We start from the raw sequence: 19,886 nt of genomic DNA, 5'->3' as shown, positions 1-19,886 counted from the left end.
AAGAAACAACTGAGAATAGTACAAATGCGGAGGTTAAGGGCACTGACCCTCTGAGCAGTGGAAAATTTGCATATAACTTATAGTTGGCCCTCCCTATACACGGTTCCTCTGTATACACAGTTCTTCTGCATCTGCAGATTCAACTAACCTTGGATCGTGCAGTACTGCAGAATTTACTATTGAAAAAAATCTGAGTATAAGTGGACCTGCGAAAACCCATGCTCTTCGAGGGTCAACTATATACTCAAAAGTCATTGGCATTGTGTGACTACTTTCCAACAGAAGCCTGCTATGCTTCACAGAAATTTAAAACACAAGATTCTAAACAAAATGTCTATTAAGCTTTCTCTCGAGGATATTCGAGAGATAGGAATAGGTAGGAGGAAGACTAGTATACATTTAATTTTTGAAAGCATTCTTCTGGTGATAGTCAAGGTGGGAATTCCCAAGGTATACACCATCCCTTGATAATATCCCCTTATAACATCATCTTGTCATTGTTTACTAGAGTCATAATGGGGAATACCATTTAAAATGACATTTCCTTTGCATTTTAGAACAAATCTGTTATTCTGTATGGTAGCCATTTATTTTAAATATTATCACCAAGTAAACTGCTCCTGGATACAGACAATTAAAGTTTTGACTATCATCTGATATATGTATTCATAATTTAATAATGCTACATTTGCTAAATAAAATTAAAATATTTAAATGTCATGATATCTTGTTTCCAAGTATGTATAAGGGTGTCAATGTGTATGTATAAATATTCTGAACTGTAAAAGAAAACCAAGTTAGAAAATAAATGATGGACAAGGAGAAAAAATTTGCAAAACATAATAAATTCTTAGGGCTTGTGATGGTTAATGCTATGTGTCAACTTCACTAGGCCCACGGGGTGCTCAGACATTTGGTCAAATGTTAATCTGAGTGTGTCTGTGAGGCTGTTCCTGGATGAACTAGTAGACTTGAGTAAAGCAGATGCCATTCCTGATGTGGGTGGGCCTCATCCAATCAATTGAAGACCTAAATAGAACAAAAATGACTGGGTAAGAGGGAACTCCTCCTGTTTGACAGGCTTGAACTGGGACGTCAGTCTTTTCCTTCCTTTGGACTCAAACTGAAGCTTTACTCTTCCTGGGTCCCAAAACTTGCCATTGTTTGGACAGGAACTTACAACATCAGCTCTCCTGGGTCTCCAGCTTGCCAACTGCAAATCTTGGGACTTCTCGGCCTCCATAATCATGTGAGCCAATTCCTTATAATAAACCTCATCCTAGCTATATATAAATCCTATTGTTCCTGCTTCTCTGGAGAACCTTGAATAATACAGAGCTAAATATCTACATTTTAGAAATTTCTAAAAATCAATTGAGACAAATAAAATCCAACAACAAAATAGTCAAAGTATGTGAATTAGAAAATCACATAAAAAAATAGAAATGGTCACTAAACAGTACTCAATCTCACAAATAACCAAATAAATAAAATTAAAGTGAGATGTTGTATTTTGCTTTGACAGGGCAAAAAGGTAAAAGAATGATAACATGCATCTTTGTCAGGAATACAATGGAATACCACTCATATACTCATGTTGGGACTGCAAAAGGCACAGAGCTTTGTGGAGAAGATTTCACAGTATCTATCAAATTCAAACATGTGCTTACTACTCAACACAGAAATTCCTCGTTAGGAATTAATCTATAGAAATACTCTTCTAAATACACAAAGATATATGTATACGAATTTCAATGTAGCATTATCTGTTATGGAAAAAGAATTGTCTATCAATGGGAATTGTTCAACTAAATTTATAATTTAAGGTACATTCATACAGTTCATTATCATGCAACCATTAAACAAATAAGTAAATCAGTAAACACTGGCAAAATAGTTGTCATGATAAATTGAAAAGCTGTTAAGTGGAAAAAAGAAAAATGCAGAATGTATAGACCAGTTCTATTTTTGCAACTAGAGATATGAATGTGTGTGTGTGTGTGTGTGTACTAGAGATATGAATATGTGTGTGTGTGTGTGTGTGTTATGTTCCTGGGAGGATACACATCACATTGTTTCCAGGAGGTTGGGAAGAGTTTTCATTTTCACACTTATACGTTTGTTTGGTTTGCATTTTTAACCATGGCAAGAGAATTCCTAACTGGAAACGGGAAATTTGATTAGCCATTAAAGGAAACAGCATCTCTAAGGGCAAAATCTCTACCGCATATATGGATATTTAAAAAGCAAATAACTTACCCCAATGTAAAAAAGCCACACAGAATTTTTGACAACTCATCTTACTTCAGAGAAGTGCGCCTGAAAAACAGTAAATCTAAAACAAATACACACGCACATAAAAAAACTGACATATACACAAGCCGTCTGTGGAAAAATATAAAAGGAAAAGGATTATAATTAAGAATTCTTTAAATTGTAATCCTCTACAATACTCTGGATCAGTATCAGTGTTTAACATTAACGTGAAACTGTAAGTTATAGATTCATTCCTATGCACATACTATTTTACATAGTTAAAATATAAGTGATACATTCACACATGGCTTAATAAAAAAAATGGCAATGTTCCTTTATGACATGACAAACCAGGACAGGTATCACAGATGAGATTGAATTTTTAACTAAAGAAACGTGCTCACAGTATTAATTAAATATGTACAGCTGATCTAACATTATAAGTATCACACTCTTCATTTTTTGTGTGTGCTCAGTTCTTAAATTTCTCTTATTTCCTAAAGCCTTTATCTTCACTATGATACTACAAAGCCAAATGATTATAGCATAGGTAATGCACTGCACATTTATTTCCAATAAAGATGAGGAAATTTTCCCATATGCTTTTAGAAACCCCCATTCATTTGCAAATGAGGTAATATTCATTCACATTGGCGAGTTATCAGTAATTGAAGGAAAGTCTGATGGCTTCATATATGCAGATGATAGGGATGACTTCAGAGACAAACTTTCCCATGAGTTCTATTCAATTCGAATATATTATGAATAAGATTATTTGTACTACTATGTTAACATATTGGACTTAGATTTGTAAGGAAACACTAAAGGCTTTTGATGTCCGAGTCTTTTTCATTATCTCATATTTGGAATTCGGTTTACTATATGAAAATTAATCTGAGGTAAAACACCCTGAATTAAGCGTCAGGAATGTTGGGTGCCATTCAAGGCTCTTTGACTAATCAGCTATAGGACTTGGGACGTCACCACTCTAGACCTCAGGTTCCTCATCTACAAATCAGACTGAAGGACGATCTCTACAATCCCTTTCAGAGCTGCCTATGATTCTGGGGAGACTTTGGTTTAAAACAGTAATCACAGCTTGAGCACAAAGAATATTATAAAGTATTGAGTGAGAAACATGTCTCATAAGTCATATTTGAGAACTGGTAGCATGTGATGAGCAAACAGAAAAACGTGTTTGTTTAGTTCACAACTTACATGACTCTTAGGAAAAAGATGGATGAGTATGACCATTTTGTAGTCTCATAAATTTGTTTGTCAGACTGAGTTTTTCACCAGGATTTTGGTTCTTTACACACTTGACATCAGAATGTATCTTTACGGTTTCTAGAAATCGGTTCAGTGTGCAATCTTAATTATCTAATGGTATTAAATGTGTGCAAAGTCCTCCCAGGTTTTTTACGCTGTTTCTGATACAACATTGTCTCATAAAACAAACCCAAGGTCCATTGCATAATCAGGATGTGTCATAAATGCAGCATATCACTAGACTAAGTGTTTCGACTGAAGTGACTAATGACTAAGTAATTCAGTCCAACAACTGATTTGACTCACTGTTAACTCAACTGTTCTACTGAGTCAAGTGGATCAACAATACATCATATTGTTCTTCCTTACATAAGACAACCATTCTTTTATTTAATGTTCCAGGCGAAACACACACTACTCTTAGGTTTGAATTCTTGCAATCAGGTTTCACTCTTCTATAACAGAGTAACAATCACAAGCGTAAAGAGGGCATAGCCATAACATTGAAGAGACTGTGAAAGGTGATATTTAGACAGACACAAAGAAAGAAATATTTATATCCACCCTAAATTGTACCAGAAAGGAATATACGAGGAGGTTTATAAAAACGTAAATAATAGGGAAAAAATGACATATCTTAAAACTGTGAGGAAAAAAATCAAGCAAAGGGAAAAATTAATGGTAAGATGACCAAAATGAGTATAATATGCAAAACGCCATTAATTGAAATTCACTTCCTACAGATGAGCTTTTAATTTGTTTTAAGTTTTTTTTTTAATTCAGAGAAAAAGTGAAACCAACAGTTTAGGGGGAAAGTACGAATAATCTAGGAAAATAATCTAACACTAAGAACAGAAAGAAATTTTGCCTGAGTAACTTCATAAGATAACAAGTAACATCCTCATAGGTATCCTAACAGCACCGAGTTTCACGGGAAGTTCAAAATTCAATCATTTCTCTCTCCCTCCACTGCCAAAACCCTGCTCCAGGCACGATCGTCTCTTCCCCGGACAATCAGAAGGGCCTCCTAACTGGTCTGCTGGCTGCAGCCCTCGCTCCCCAATTAAGTCTGTTTCCAATGCAGCAGCCAGAATGGTCTTGGTAACATATGGGTCAGCCCATGTCTCTTTTACAAAACACTGCAGTGCTCACATTTTCACTCAGAGTAAAAGTCCCAGTCCTGTGCAACACTACAAGGTCCTGGATCTCTAGTGCCCCTCTGATCTCATCAACTGCTGCTCTCCCCTTTGCTCGAGTCACCTTCTCAGAGGAACCTTCCCTGAACAGCCTACCTAAAATTCCAACACCTTCCCCACCCCGTCATGTCATATCTGCTGTTCTGTTTACTTTTTTCCTCCTTATTACTTAACACTATCTAACATGAATATGGTCCATTATTTTTCTTGCTTACTTTCTAACTCCTCCTGCTAGAATCTAAACTCCTCTAGACCAAGGGATTTTTTGGCTGTGTCCTTTTCATGATATCCTTCCCACATAGAAGCCTGCCTCTCATATAGAAGGTGCTCCATATGTAGTAACTGAATGAATGAGTGAAGAAATAAATAAATGAGTGTCAAGATAAGACTCTTTCTTGAAATATCCTTCGAAATAGGCTGGTGGTATCACACCAAGACAAAATTGAATAAAAGCAATCTTTAAAAGAGGCATTCTAATATCATCCAGATACAGCTCTTTGAGAAACTGTCATAATATAAGAGAGAATTTCAGAATGGTGATTCCTAACTACTTTTGGATCATTGACCTTGTTGAGAATTTGGTGAGAGCAATGTACCAACTGGCAGGAGGAGGAACATATACCTAAAATTAGGGCTATAATTTCAAGGGGTTAATAAACTCTCTGAAATTTATCCAAAGCTCCCAGATTAAGAATTCCTAATGTAGGTAAATGAAGTGCACATCCCTCTATAATTATAGCTCCATGAATTGAGTCATTGATAGACATCAAGTTATGAGGAGCTTGAGATAATACGGCCTAGCATTTCTGCTGGAATGTAATCATTCCTGGAATGTAATCATTCTACGTTGATAGTTAAAAAGAGTAATGTGTCTTATCTGAAATATCTGAAGAAATCTTTAGTAAACTATACAAAGATTCACCCATAGTCTGATCTAAACGACACATCCATTATATCTGGATGTACAGGCACTAATTCAATTGGCATAATATACTAAACATAGTAAAGCATATTAAACATATCACTAACTCTTCAGTTATTACTAAACTTAAAACAAAAGGAAAAATTAAAATCTGTACTCTACATATTTTATCAGACTTTAATATCTATTGTAGAAAATTTTTGTGTGATTTTTATGTATCAAATTCTACTTATATATAAACAGAATAGTCTCAATTAGTGTTTGAATGAATCACCGGGCAGAAAAGAAATTAACTACAACTTTCTCCAATGATCTCAAAAAGTCTCTAGATTTGTAGAAAATTTTACGAGTAAGAAAAGCAATTCTGGCAATACTGTTGTTTTGATGAACAAACTCAATGAGCTCCATCTGCCACTAATTTTTGTTTACTTTCTGCTAGAGAAGCAGCCATTTACCTTTCACCTAAATAACAACATTTAAGCATTTTATTTAAATATAAATGAAAAAAACTCTTAGAGTGTCAAAATTTAGCAAATATACCCTGGTCTATTTCTATTAACCTCATTATTTTAAGTATGTTTACTTTTATTTCTTCACTTAGGAAGGAAATTGGTCATGTTATTCCCATTAAGTAGCTGTTATAGACTTAAATTAGTTTTTTAATTAAATAATAAATTTCTTCCTTCATCCTGGTGTAAGCATTTGTCCCTTTGAAAACATAATTTCGAGTTTAATTCCTGATATGACTCTAACTGTGTGTTCTTGTTGCAAATTGATTCCTTGAAATTAGAGTAATAAGCTATGATTTATTAACCTAGGTACCAAAGTCAACACAGCTGAGTCAAAATAGGCATCTTACCAATATACGAAGTAACTTAAAATCTGTACATAAATCAACTCATTTAAATATTAGTTGAATACTTGGTAAAATGTAAGTTATTACATGGGGTGCTAATTATACAGAAATTAAGAAGAAATCATCATTTACTTTAAGAAATAATATTTTTAAATTTTTATTTTATACTGACATTATTTTATTATTTTACATGTCAAAGTACTATAATTCCAGTATGAATAAAGTGCCATGGGACTTCAGATTCAAGATGGCAAACTAAACAAATTGATCTTCTTTTCCTCCTGAGATGCCTTTAGAATTATAGTAAAGTCAATCCACTTAGAACGAGAAAATGACGGGACCAGCAGCAAAAAAGAGATTTAAACAAACTTCTGGAAGACGAAACAAAGACTAACAAAGTAGAATGAAGGAAGAAACTACCTAGGACATTTGGGTAAGGCTCTGTCATCAATGAGGAAACAAACTTGCTTGGGAGAACCCTGGATGTTGGATAGTTTGGTCTCTATATGTAATGTTTGACTTTTTTATCCCCTCATAAACAGCAAAATCTAGCTCCCTGTAACTGTCAGTGGAGTGGTTTACAAACAACCAAAATCAATTCTGCCTAGTTTAAGTAGTGCCAACTGAAAATTGTCACTTGCCATCTGGAATGAAGTCATTAGCCACTGTAGTCACTGACCTTCAACACACCCTGAAGTGAGTTCAGGGTGGAGATCAGGAATGAGGCACTCTGTGCTCTGGGAAAACCTGGCAGAACAGGCCTTCAGATAGTTAGATATTTTCAGAAGACTTTATGAGCCCAGTTTCTTGCATCTTCTCACATCTAGAAAAGCACAGTCACTAACGGAGACATCTGATCCTCGTGACTAGCAGCTACCCTCTGCCAAAATGTGTGCTTGATTGCACGTACCCCCTTCACCAAAATCACATATATACTGCCCCCCCACACCTCTTCACAGCAGTTTCTTAGAGCTGTCTGAGAGGCTCTCTCCCGGGCTATAGCCCTCATTTTGCCCCAAATAAAACTTAACTTACAACTCTCATATTGTGCATTTTTTTTAGTCAACAGTAGAAAAGGAACTTACTAAAGATTACTGGGTACGTCACAGAACCTCAGCGAGGACCAGAGAACCCAGCCAGTAAAGCACACAGTCAAGAACCATACCCAACATCTAATGTAGAATTGCTCTAGAAAACACAGCCCTGACACCACAACAGGACACTGTATGTTATGACTGAAACCATAGTGCCTACCACCTCTGAGTTCTTCTGAGCTCATCTGCCCTTTCATGTCCCACACTTCTCAACTAAAATCTGGCATGAATGCCTCTAAGTGGTAAAACCTAATTCACAACCTACCTTCAGACAGCCAGAAAACTTGGTAAAATATGGATCTATAATGTGGGGAATTCCCCAAAGTCAAGCAAAGTATTCAAAGGTGTCAAATGGCCAAAGAGAATAAATAATTGTCCTTTATACTCCTATATGATAAAGGGGGGGAAATACAAGTTATCGGAGGAGAACTTGGGCTTCTAGTATAGGCTTGGCACCAACATGGTAAAGACCTTACACATCCTGATACTTAAGGGGATAAGCCTTCAGCATAAATGGCAGCTCCTTACTCAAGGGCCTAAAATGAAGCCTGTCAGATGGCAAACAATGCCCATACACACAGAATTCACATTCTTATTTCTTCACGTAAAGCCACCCTGAATGGAGACGTGAGCTAAGACATGAAAGAAGTCTTCAGTATAATGGAAAAATTTTGTATAAAGAAAGATAGAAAAAAGAAAACCTACCACAGGGGACACAGAGAAAAATCAGAGGGAAAAAAAGTAGCTTTAACAAATGCTAAAGAGGACGTGTCAAAAGACTTTGCACCCATAAACTCAAAGATTGTTCTGACAAAGGAATATCAGAGGAAGAAAGAGCTTTGGGAAAAAAAAAAAAGGAAGAGTTATGAAAAAGTTTTTCCAATGGAAAGGTTAGAAAACACATTTGCATAATTAATTCCTCCCCAAGGTGGGGGGGAGGGGAATAAAGTCAAGTGATTCATATCCAACCAATAGCAGTTACAGAAAAAAAGAATAAAGAGAAAATGATCAGCGAAATAATATAAGAAAATTTCCCAGGGCTGATAAGAGACATAAGTCTTCAAACTGAAAAAAAAAAAAAAAAAAAAAAAATTCTACCAACTTCCAAGAAAGAGGAATGGAAAAAAAAATCCATTCCTAAGCATATCATTAAGAAATTGCAGAAGAGCAAAGAAGAAGAGAAGATAGGAAGAGTTTCCAGAGAGAAAAAAATCACTAAAGGAATGGTAAGCAGAATTAAAACAAATGTTTCATCTCAAAACACTGAATTCTAGAAAACAATCCAGTAATGGCTGATGGAAAATTATTTATAGTTTAAAATTCTATTAGCCAATCAAGCAAGTATCAGAGCAAAACAAATATATTTTCAATAATGCAATGATTTAGAAAATTTATATCCTGTGAATCTCTTTCTCAGAGGTAATTTTATGACGTATTCCAGCAAAATGAGGAATAAACCAAGAAAGAGGGATTCAGGGACTCAGGATACAGGAAAGCTTGACTACGACCCAGTTGATGACTCTGCAGACTTGAGAATGAACTGTCCAGATAGTAGATGGGGTACAGATGACCACTGAAAGGAAATGGCCAAGAAAAAGGTGAGGACAGAAGGCAACTTAATGCATAATATGATTCTGAAGCTGCAAAAATTTGAAAATAAAACAAACTAAAAACCAGAATAACATGAGGGAAAAAGGGAAGCCTTAGTTCAAAATTGAAGCCACTAGTCCAAATAAGAATACGCATTCAATAAGCTTCAAAAAGAAGAATGAAATGGATTCCAAAAAATAAAGGGAATGAGGAAAAAACTTAAAATTAAAGCCATAATGAACAAGGCTCACATATCTTCTCCCAATAAGAAAAAATTCAGCTAATTGGGAAAAGCCTTATTAAAAAGTCCTGATCTAAATATGAATTGAAATAAAATATGGCACAATTTTGAGCAAATGCTGAAATTAAAAAATCCATTTGAAAGAAGAAAGAATCCCCTTAACCTTGATTCTAGGAACATTCTCCTTTGGGTGGCTGAGAAGTCATATTGAACGAAATAATCCTAGAACTCTTCCTAGTTCTGCAATGAGTAATACTTAAAAAGTCACAATAACATTAATGTTGCTATTTATTCATTTTTCAACTTTTTGGCCTAACCAATAGACAAAAATGAAAAATTTAATTGCAAATATTAAGCATAAAATATTATCAATATTCTCACCGTACAGCTGTCAAAATTGGAGTCGTATAATTATAAAAGGAGAGATGGTGAGAAGGCAAAGGGTGAAATATCCCAACCTCATAAAGTAGGGAGTCAAGAGAAACCATCTGTACTGAATGGAACAAGAAATGGTCATAGAATTATAAACGGAACCAATAAAAGAGGTCAGAAAATTAATATAATTATATGTAGAAGAGGGTCAGAGAAAGAAGGTGAAATTAGTAAGCTAAATTCTTTCCTACTATGGTACCTGTTTAAAGTTGATAAATGAAAATAAAAGGAAAAAAAGTCAATATAAGCATATTATTTAGCCCTACAGAGGTAGCCAATGGAGGAAACAAACCCAGAAATGATTAAAGTTAGTTGTTCTCAAAGTCAGGAATAAAAAAGTGAAGGGAGTGGGGTAAGGGACCACTGTGTTTTATTACAGTAGGTTTTTGTAACCATGTGCATGGATTCTTTTCATGCAAAATTATTATTTTGTCCTTTTAATTAAATTAAGTGCTAATGGATTTCAAAGAAAGTAGCTACTAACAAAGTCCTAGGAGCTAATTAAAGGTTCACAGACATGACATACTAGTTGAACTCCAAGAAATACAATACAAAGGGAGAGAGTAGTATTGTATTTTCTCTATTCTAAGATTCACAATATTTTAACACCTCTGACACCAGGATCCTTGTTAAAATCGATGTCATCTTACAACCACTGATGGCCTGGTAGCAGCTGTGACCTCGTTGTCATTGATTGCATACACAGAAACCTGGGGTGCTTTTCTAATGACAGACAGGACAATTTTAATCCATCAATATTTCAGTTAACAAACTATTGAAAGACCATTTGAGGAAGGAAGGAATATGAGCCCTGTGTGCTATCTGAAAACCTTCTGTGGACATCTTTTGCTAAGATCAATATAGAGCCAGCATAAAATTTGCAAAATGAACCAACTTAAAAGAAATTCTCGGAGATTGGTTCAAGATGGCAGAGTAGAAGGATGTGCTCTCACTCCCTCCTGCGAGAACACCAGAATCACAACTAACTGCTGAAAATCATCAACAGGAAGACACTGGAACTCATCAAAAAAGATACCCCACATCCAAAGACAAAGGAGAAGCCATAATGAGACAGTAGGAGGGGCACAATCACAATAAAATCAAATCTCATAACTGCTGGGTGGGTGACTCACAGACTGGAGAACACTTATACCACAGAAGTCCACCCACTGGAGTGAAGGATCTGAGCCTCAAGTCAGGCTTCCGAACCTGGGGGTCCGGCAACAGAGGGGGAATTCCAAGAGAATCAGACTTTGAAGGCTAGCGGGATTTGATTGCAGGACTTCGACAGGACTGGGGGGAACAGAGACTCCACTCTTGGAGGGCACACACAAAGTAGTGTGCACATCAGGACCCAGGGGAAGGATCAGTGACCCCATAGAAGACTGAACCAGACCTACCTACTAGTGTTGGAGGGTCTCCTGCAGAGGCAGGGGATGGCTCTGTCTCACCGTGAGGACAAGGACACTGGCAACAGAAGTTCTGGGAAGTACTCCTTGGCGGGAGCCCTCTCAGAGTCAGCAATTAGCCCCACCAAAGAGCCCGGGTAGGCTACAGTGTTGGGTCGCCTCAGGCCAAACAACCAACAGGGAGGGAACCCAGCCCCACCCATCAGCAGTCAAGTGGATTAAAGTTTTACTGAGCTCTGCTCACCAGAGCAACAGCCAGCTCTACCCAGCACCACTCCCTCCCATCAGGAAACTTGCACAAGCCCCGTAAATAGCCTCATCCACCAGAGGGCAGAGCGCAGAAGCAAGAAGAACTACAACCATGCAGCCTGTGGAACAAAAACCACATTCACAGAAAGATAGACAAGATGAAAAGGCAGAGGGCTATGTAACAGATGGAGGAACAAGATAAAACCCCAGAAAAACAACTAAATGAAGTGGAGACAGGCAACCTACCAGAAAAAGAATTCAGAATAATGATAGTGAAGATGATCCAGGACCTCAGAAACAGAACGGAGGCAAAGATCGAGAAGATGCAAGAAATGTTTAACAAAGACCTAGAAGAATTAAAGAACAAACAAACAGATGAACAATACAATAACTGAAGTGAAAACTACACTAGAAGGAATCAATAGCAGAATAACTGAGACAGAAGAGTGGATAAGTGACCTGGAAGACAGAATGTTGGAATTCACTGCTGCGGAACAGAATAAAGAAAAAGGAATGAAAAGAAATGAAGATAGCCTAAGAGACCTCTGGGATAACATTAAATGCAACAACATTCACATTATAGGGGTCCCAGAAGGAGAAGAGAGAGAGAAAGGACCAGAGAAAATATTTAAAGAGATTAGAGTTGAAAACTTCCCTAACATGGGAAAGGAAATAGCCACCCAAGTCTAGGAAGAGTGTAGAGTCCCATACAGGATAAGCCCAAGGAGAAGCAAGCCGAGACACACAGTAATCAAATTGGCAAAAATTAAAGCCAATGAAAAATTATTGAAAGCAACAAGGAAAAAACAACAAATAACATACAAGGGAACTCCCATAAGGTTAATAGTTGATTTCTCAGCAGAAACTCTACAAGCCAGAAGGGAGTAGCATGATATACTTAAAGTGATGAAAGGGAAGAACCTACAACCAAGATTACTCTACCCGGCAAGGATCTCATTCAGATTCCACGAAGAAGTCAAAAGCTTTACAGACAAGCAAAAGCTAAGAGAATTCAGCACCATCAAACCAGCTCTACAACGAAGGCTAAAGGAACTTCTCTAAATGGGAAACACAAGAGAAGAAAAGGACCTACAAAAACAAACTCAAAACAATTAACAAAATGGTCATAGGAACATACATTTTGATAATTAAACGTGAATGGATTAAATGCGCCAACCAAAAGGCACAGGCTTGCTGAATGGATACAAAAACAAGACTCATATATATGCTGTCTACAAGAGACCCACTTCAGACCTAGGGAAACATACAGACTGAAAGTGAAGGGATAAAAAAGATATTCCATGCAAATGGAAATCAAAATAAAGCTGGAGTAGCAATTCTCCTATCAGACAAAATGGACTTTAAAACAAAGACTATTACAAGAGACAAGGAAGGACGCTACATAATGATCAAGGGATCAATCCAAGAAGAAGATATAACAATTATAAATATATATGCACCCAACATAGGAGCACCTCAATACATAAGGCAACTGCTAACAGCTATAAAAGAGGAAATCGACACTAACACAATAATAGTGGGGGAATTTAACATCTCACTTACACCAACGGACAGATCATCCAAACAGAAAATTAATAAGGAAACACAAGCCTTAAATGACACAATAGACCAGATAGATTTAATTGATATTTATAGGACATTCCATCCAAAAACAGCAGATTACACTTTCTTCTCAAGTGCGCACGGAACATTCTCCAGGATAGATCACATCTTGGGTCACAAAGAAGCCTCAGTAAATTTAAGAAAATTGAAATCATATCAAGCATCTTTTCTGACCACAATGCTATGAGATTAGAAATGAATTACAGGGAAAAAAACATAAAAAATACAAACACATGGAGGCTAAACAACACGTTACTAAATAACCAAGAGATCACTGAAGAAATCAAAAAGGATATCAAAAAATACCTAGAGACAAATGACAATGAAAACACAATGATCCAAAACCTATGGGATGCAGCAAAAGAAGTTCTAAGAGCAAAGTTTATAGCTATATAAGCCTACTTCAAGAAACAAGAAAAATCTCTCAAATGAACAATCTAACCTTACATCTAAAGGAACTAGAGAAAGAACAAACAAAACCCTAAGATAGCAGAAGGAAAGAAATCATAAAGAACAGAGCAGAAATAAAGGAAATAGAAACAAAGAATAGCAAAGATCATAAAAACTGGTTCTTTGAGAAGATAAACAAAATTGACAAACCATTAGCAAGACTCATCAAGAAAAATAGGGAGAGGACTAAAATCAGTAAAATTAGAAATAAAAAAGGAGAAGTTACGGGGCTTCCCTGGTGGCGCAGTGGTTGAGAGTCCGCCTGCTGATGCAGGGGACACGGGTTCATGCCCTGGTCTGGGAAGATCCCACATGCCGGGGAGTGGCTGGGCCCGTGAGCCACGGCCGCTTGAGCCTGCACATCCAGAGCCTGTGCTCTGCAACGGGAGAGGCCACAACAGTGAGAGGCCTGCGTACCACAAAAAAAAAAATACAGTGAAAAAAAAAAAGGAGACATTACAAAGGACACCACAGAAATACAAAGCATCTCAAGAGACTACTACAAGCAACTCTATGCCAATAAATTGGACAACCTGGAAGAAATGGACAAATTCTTAGAAAGGTATCACCTTCCAAGACTGAACCAGGAAGAAGTAGAAAATATGAACAGACCAATCACAAGTAATGAAATTGAAACTGTGATTAAAAATATTCCAACAAACAAAAGTCCAGGAACAGAGGGCTTCACAGGTGAATTCTATCAAACATTTAGAGAAGAGCTAACACCCATCCTTCTCAAACTCTTCCAAAAATTGCAGAGGAAGGAACACTCCCAAACTCATTCTATGAGGCCACCATCACCCTGATACCAAAACCAAACAAAGATACTACAAAAAAAGAAAATTACAGACGAATATCACTGATGAATATAGATGCAAAAATCCTCAACAAAATACTAGCAAACAGAATCCAACAACATATTAAAAGTATCATACAGCATGATCAAGTGGGACTTAACCCAGGGATGCAAGTATTCTTCAATATACACAAATCAATCAATGTGATACACCATATTAACAAATTGAAGATGAAAAACCATATGATCCTCTCAATAGATGCAAAAAAGCTTTTGACAAAATTCAACACCCATTTGTGATAAAAACTCTCCAGAAAGTAGGCATAGAGGGAACCTACCTCAACATAACAAAGGGCATATATGACAAACCCACAGCAAACATCATTCTCAATGGTGAAAAACTGTAAGCATTTCCTCTAAGTTCAGGAACAAGACAAGGATGTCCACTCTCACCACTATTATTCAACATAGTTTTGGAAGTCCTAGCCATGGCAAACAGAGAAGAAAAAGAAATAAAAGGAATACAAATTGGAAAAGAAGAGGTAAAACTGTCACTTGGCATTTGACATGATACTATACATAGAGAATCCTAAAGATGCCACCAGAAAACTACTAAAGCTAATCAATGAATTTGGTAAAGTTTCAGGATACAAAATTAATGCAAAGAAATCTCTTGCATTCCTATATATTAATGATGAAAAATCTGAAAGAGAAATTAAGGAAACACTCCCATTTACTGCTGCAACAAAAAGAATAAAATACCTAGGAATAAACCTACCTAGGGAGACAAAAGACCTATATGCAGAAAACTACAAGACACTGATGAAAGAAATTAAAGATGATACCAACAGATGGAGAGATATACCAAGTTCTTGGACTGGAAGAATCAACATTGTGAAAATGACTATACTACCCAAAGCAATCTACAGATTCAATGCAATCCCTATCAAATTACCAATGGCATTTTTTACAGAACTAGAACAAAAAATCTTAAAATTTGTATGGAGACCTAAAAGACCCCGAATAGCCAAAGCAGTCTTGAGGGAAAAAAACGGAGCTGGAGCAATCAGACTCCCTGACTTCAGACTACACTACAAAGCTACAATCACAAAGACAATATGGTACTGGCACAAAATATAGATCAATGGAACAAGATAGAAAGACCAGAGATAAACCCACACACCTACAGTCAACTAGTCGATGACAAAGGAGGCAAGGATACACAATGGAGAAAAGACAGTCTCTTCAATAAGTGCTGTTGGGAAAACTGGACAGCTACATGTAAAAGAATGAGGGCTTCCCTGGTGGCTCAGTGGTTGGGAGTCCGCCTGCCGATGCAGGGGACACAGGTTCGTGCCCCAGTCCGGGAGGATCCCACGTGCCGCAGAGCGGCTGGGCCTGTGAGCCATGGCCGCTGGGCCTGAGCATCCGGAGCCTGTGCTCTGCAACGGGAGAGGCCACAGCAGTCAGAGGCCCGCATAGCGAAAAAAAAAAAAAAAAAAGAATGAAATTAGAACACTCCTAACACCATACACAAAAATAAATTCAAAATGGATTAGAGACCTAAATGTAAGACCAGACACTATAAAACTTTTAGTGGAAAACAGGAAGAACAAGCTTTGACATAAATCACAGCAAGATCTTTTTTGTCCCACCTCCTAGAGTAACGGAAATAAAAACAAAAATAAACAAATGGGACCTAATGAAACTTAAAAGCTTTTGCACAGCAAAGGAAACCATAAACAAGATGAAAAGACAACCCTCAGAATGGGAGAAAATATTTGCAAATGAATCAATGGACAAAGGATTAACCTCCAAAACTTACAAGCAGCTCATGCAACTCAATATCAAAAAAACAAACAGCCCAATCCAAAAATGGGCAGAACACCTAAATAGACATTTCCAAAGAAGATATACAGATAGCCAACAAACACATGAAAGAATGCTCAGCATCACTAATCATGAGAGAAATGCAAATCAAAACTACAATGAGGTATCACCTCACACCAGTCAGAGTGGCCATCATCAAAAAATCTACAAACAATAAATGCTGGGAGGGTGTGGAGAAAAGGGAACCCTCTTGCACTGTTGGTGGGAATGTAAATTGATACAGCCACTATGGAGAACATTATGGAGGTTCCTTAAAAAACTAAAAATAGAACTACCATATGACCCAGCAATCCCACTACTGGGCATATACCCTGAGAAAACCATAATTCAAAAAGAGTCATGTACCAAAATGTTCATTGCAGCTCTATTTACAATAGCCAGGACATGGAAGCAACCTAAGTGTCTGTCAACAGATGAAGGGATAAAGAAGATGTGGTACATATATACACTGGAATATTACTCAGCCATAAAAAGGAACATAATTGGGTCATTTGTAGAGACGTGGATGGATCTAGAGACTGTCATACAGAGTGAAGTAAGTCAGAAAGAAAAAAACAAATATCATATATTAATGCATATATATGGACCCTAGAAAAATGGTACAGATGAACCGGTTTATAGGGCAGAAATTGAGACACAGATGTAGAGCACAAATGTATGGACACCAAGGGGGGAAAGCGGTGGGGGGTGGGGGTGGGGGTGGGATGAATTGGGAGATTTGGATTGACATGTATAGACTGATGTGTATAAAATGGATGACTAATAAGAACGTGCTGTATAAAAAAATAATTAAAACAAAATTCAAAAAAAAAATAGTAAGAGCCCACAAACAGCATTCCCCTGGGCCACAGTCCCCCTCTCCCAAGGGAACAGATGGAAAAAAAAAAAAAAAAAGAAAATCTCAGAAACCATAGTGAAAGTGCTTTTGAAGTGCTATATAACAAATAGTCTTTGATAACCCAGAGTATGATACCATTTGGGAAAATACTGACATCAACAACACTGAGTTGAAAAATGATTCAGAAAAACCGGATTCTGAATAAGAAAACGAATTCCTTAATGGATTTCTTTGACTTTTACTTTCCTTATGAGAGTGATATGATTTAAACAAAAATCTTTACCTAAGTAATTCTAAAAGAGCTCTTTCAGTAGATATAAAACAAAAATTCTAAACAATGAGAAAGCATTGTAAAATAAATAGGCAGAGCTTTTTCTTTCTTAGCAGTGCAAAAGCAGTGGTGTATCTTAAAAATCCACAATGTCTTAAAGAATTACAACTGGAAAGAGCAGTAACTAGGAGGAATCAGAGATTACTTTTAATTTGGATAAATCATAACAGATTTCAGAGAGGAGTGAGGATTTAACTGCCTCTTGAAGAATGGGGAGGAATGTGAAGCATATCGTAAGTATTATTTTAAAAGGTTTTCTTACAGAACTTTTTCTTCTCTCAGATCAGACCTGTAACCAGCAGTGTTACCGCAAGACACCCAGGTCACTAGAGAAATACTCAGCTACCTCCTGGGTAGGTCATGATCCTAACAGATAACATCTTCATAATATAACAGCAACTACAATTATCAGGTGCTTATTATGTATGTGCCAGTATGTTTTCTCTCTGTTTATGCATAAACACATATACACACACACATATATGTGTGTGTATAATTTATTTTCTCTTTCATCTCCTACACACTGACCAGTTTGGTTCAGAAACTTTGTTGGTGCATACAGAAGTCTAATTATTTGATTATCTCATAGGTTTAGACACCCAAATAACACGTGCTAGTTAAAGTAAAATGAGAAAATATAATTCTGAGAAAAACTAAGTTGTCCTATGCCTTCACTAAACAGCTATTTGGTAACAGCTGTTCTTAAACACGAGTTCACATTTTAAAGCCTATTATAATACCATTATAGACGCCACTGAGAATCCTTACTTGGCTCACATCTTTAGCTATTATCTGGTACAACTAGATAAAACATTTATACATTTCCATAAACATTACAGAAATTATTAGACCAAGAGTAGAGTCGGTCAGTCAGTCCGTCAATCTGTCTCTCTTCCCCCCATTCCCTCCCTTCCTCCTTCTCTCTTTATCTTTTTCATTCACTGTTATACACACATATATATATACAGATTTGTAAGTCTGTACTGTTTCTGAATTTTCTCTCTAATTGGCAAAGACTTAAAAATTAATATCAACATCACAATGCCCCTTTAGGGTGTCTCCATTTGGGTCATTTTTATTTGCTAGTCCATAGTACTCTAGTCTGATTTAAGTAGGTCCACAGGGTACCAGAAAATTTCATTAAAATAGTTCTCATATGCGTGACTCTCTCCTTTAAGACCATCCACGGACAATGGTTCCCACAGCTCTGTTCTCTCCTCAGCGAGTCTCCATCTATGCTCAGCAAAGCCACAGCTTTAACCCAGCCGACTGGACCACTTAAAGATGCTGATGCCAGGCAAAATTGAAAGTGGGCTGTATTCACTTTGGAGTACACTTTATTGGTACGATAAAATTGTATAAGTGGGAAGAATCTAGCCTATCAATTCTATGGACGAATAAGAGACTTGCTGACTTTCATTCAGTGAGAATCAATATCCACAAAAATTTCACATAGCCTACCTTAGACATATTCAGTGTTCACATTCTGGAAAAGATTTTAGGGACTTCCCTTGTGGCCCAGTGGTTAAGGATCTGCCTTCCAGTGCAGGGGACGCAGGTTCAATACCTGGTCGGGGAACTGGGATCCCACATGCCACGGGGCAACTAAGCCTGTGCGCTGCAACTACTGAGCCCAAGTGCTCTGGAGCCTGGGCACCACAACTAGAGAGAAGCCCACGCACCGCAACTAGAGAAGCCCACGCACTGCAACGAAAGATCCTGCATGCTGCAATGAAGATCCTGCATGTCGCAACAAAGACCTGATGCAGCCAAATAAATAAATATTTTTTAAAAAAAGATTTTAAACTTTCAAGTTGATGGCACTTAAATTTGACAGGGATTTTTTTACTACATAATCAGTATTTCTGTGTCTGATATTTCTTATAAACATCTACTAAATCTCACTTAAAAATATTACAATGGCATTAATCACATCTTTAAGCTTGGCACATCAGCAATGTGGACTGAAGGGTTACAAGAGTGGATATTTCTGGGTTTCATTTTAAAGCCAACAGGAAGCATGAGGATACTCATAAGTCAGAACTACTGAAAAAGGTTGTTAAACATATAAATACATATTTTAAAGTAGTATCCCTTTAATAAAACCCTACAAAAACAGAAATATAACTCGAGAATCACTCCAAATTAATGAAAGCATCCATTCAGCAGGAATACGTAATAATTTTAAATGTGTACATGTAGTATAACCTCAAAATAACATATATTTATTATAATGTAGCTTTGAAATGTATATGGTGAAAATTCAGAGTACCACAAGGAAAAAGACAGATATCCACATATATGGTAGAAAATTTTAATACACTCTCCTAAAGAATGAATAGAACAGCAGACACAAATACATGAGAAAATATGAGATTGAAATAATACTAACAAATGATACTGGAACAAAAACATCAACAAATTTGACATACATTGAACTCTGC

General features: G+C 36.8%; 1 protein-coding gene across 1 annotated transcript in view; it reads right to left on the bottom strand.

Annotated features, from left to right (window-relative positions):
* Positions 1–19,886, bottom strand: part of LEPR (leptin receptor) — a 103,844-nt gene that overhangs the window by 74,298 nt on the left and 9,660 nt on the right. Inside the window, exon 4 of the mRNA XM_032610117.1 lies at positions 2,260–2,335. Within this exon, the coding sequence (XP_032466008.1) occupies positions 2,260–2,299 (40 nt within the window). The 5' untranslated portion in view covers positions 2,300–2,335. The remainder of the gene's footprint in view (positions 1–2,259; positions 2,336–19,886) is intronic.

This window comes from Phocoena sinus, chromosome 1 (assembly GCF_008692025.1).
Source record: "Phocoena sinus isolate mPhoSin1 chromosome 1, mPhoSin1.pri, whole genome shotgun sequence".
Classification (NCBI taxonomy): domain Eukaryota; kingdom Metazoa; phylum Chordata; class Mammalia; order Artiodactyla; family Phocoenidae; genus Phocoena; species Phocoena sinus.
Note: the sequence above shows the minus strand (reverse complement) of the source record. Positions and strands in the feature narration are given on the sequence as shown.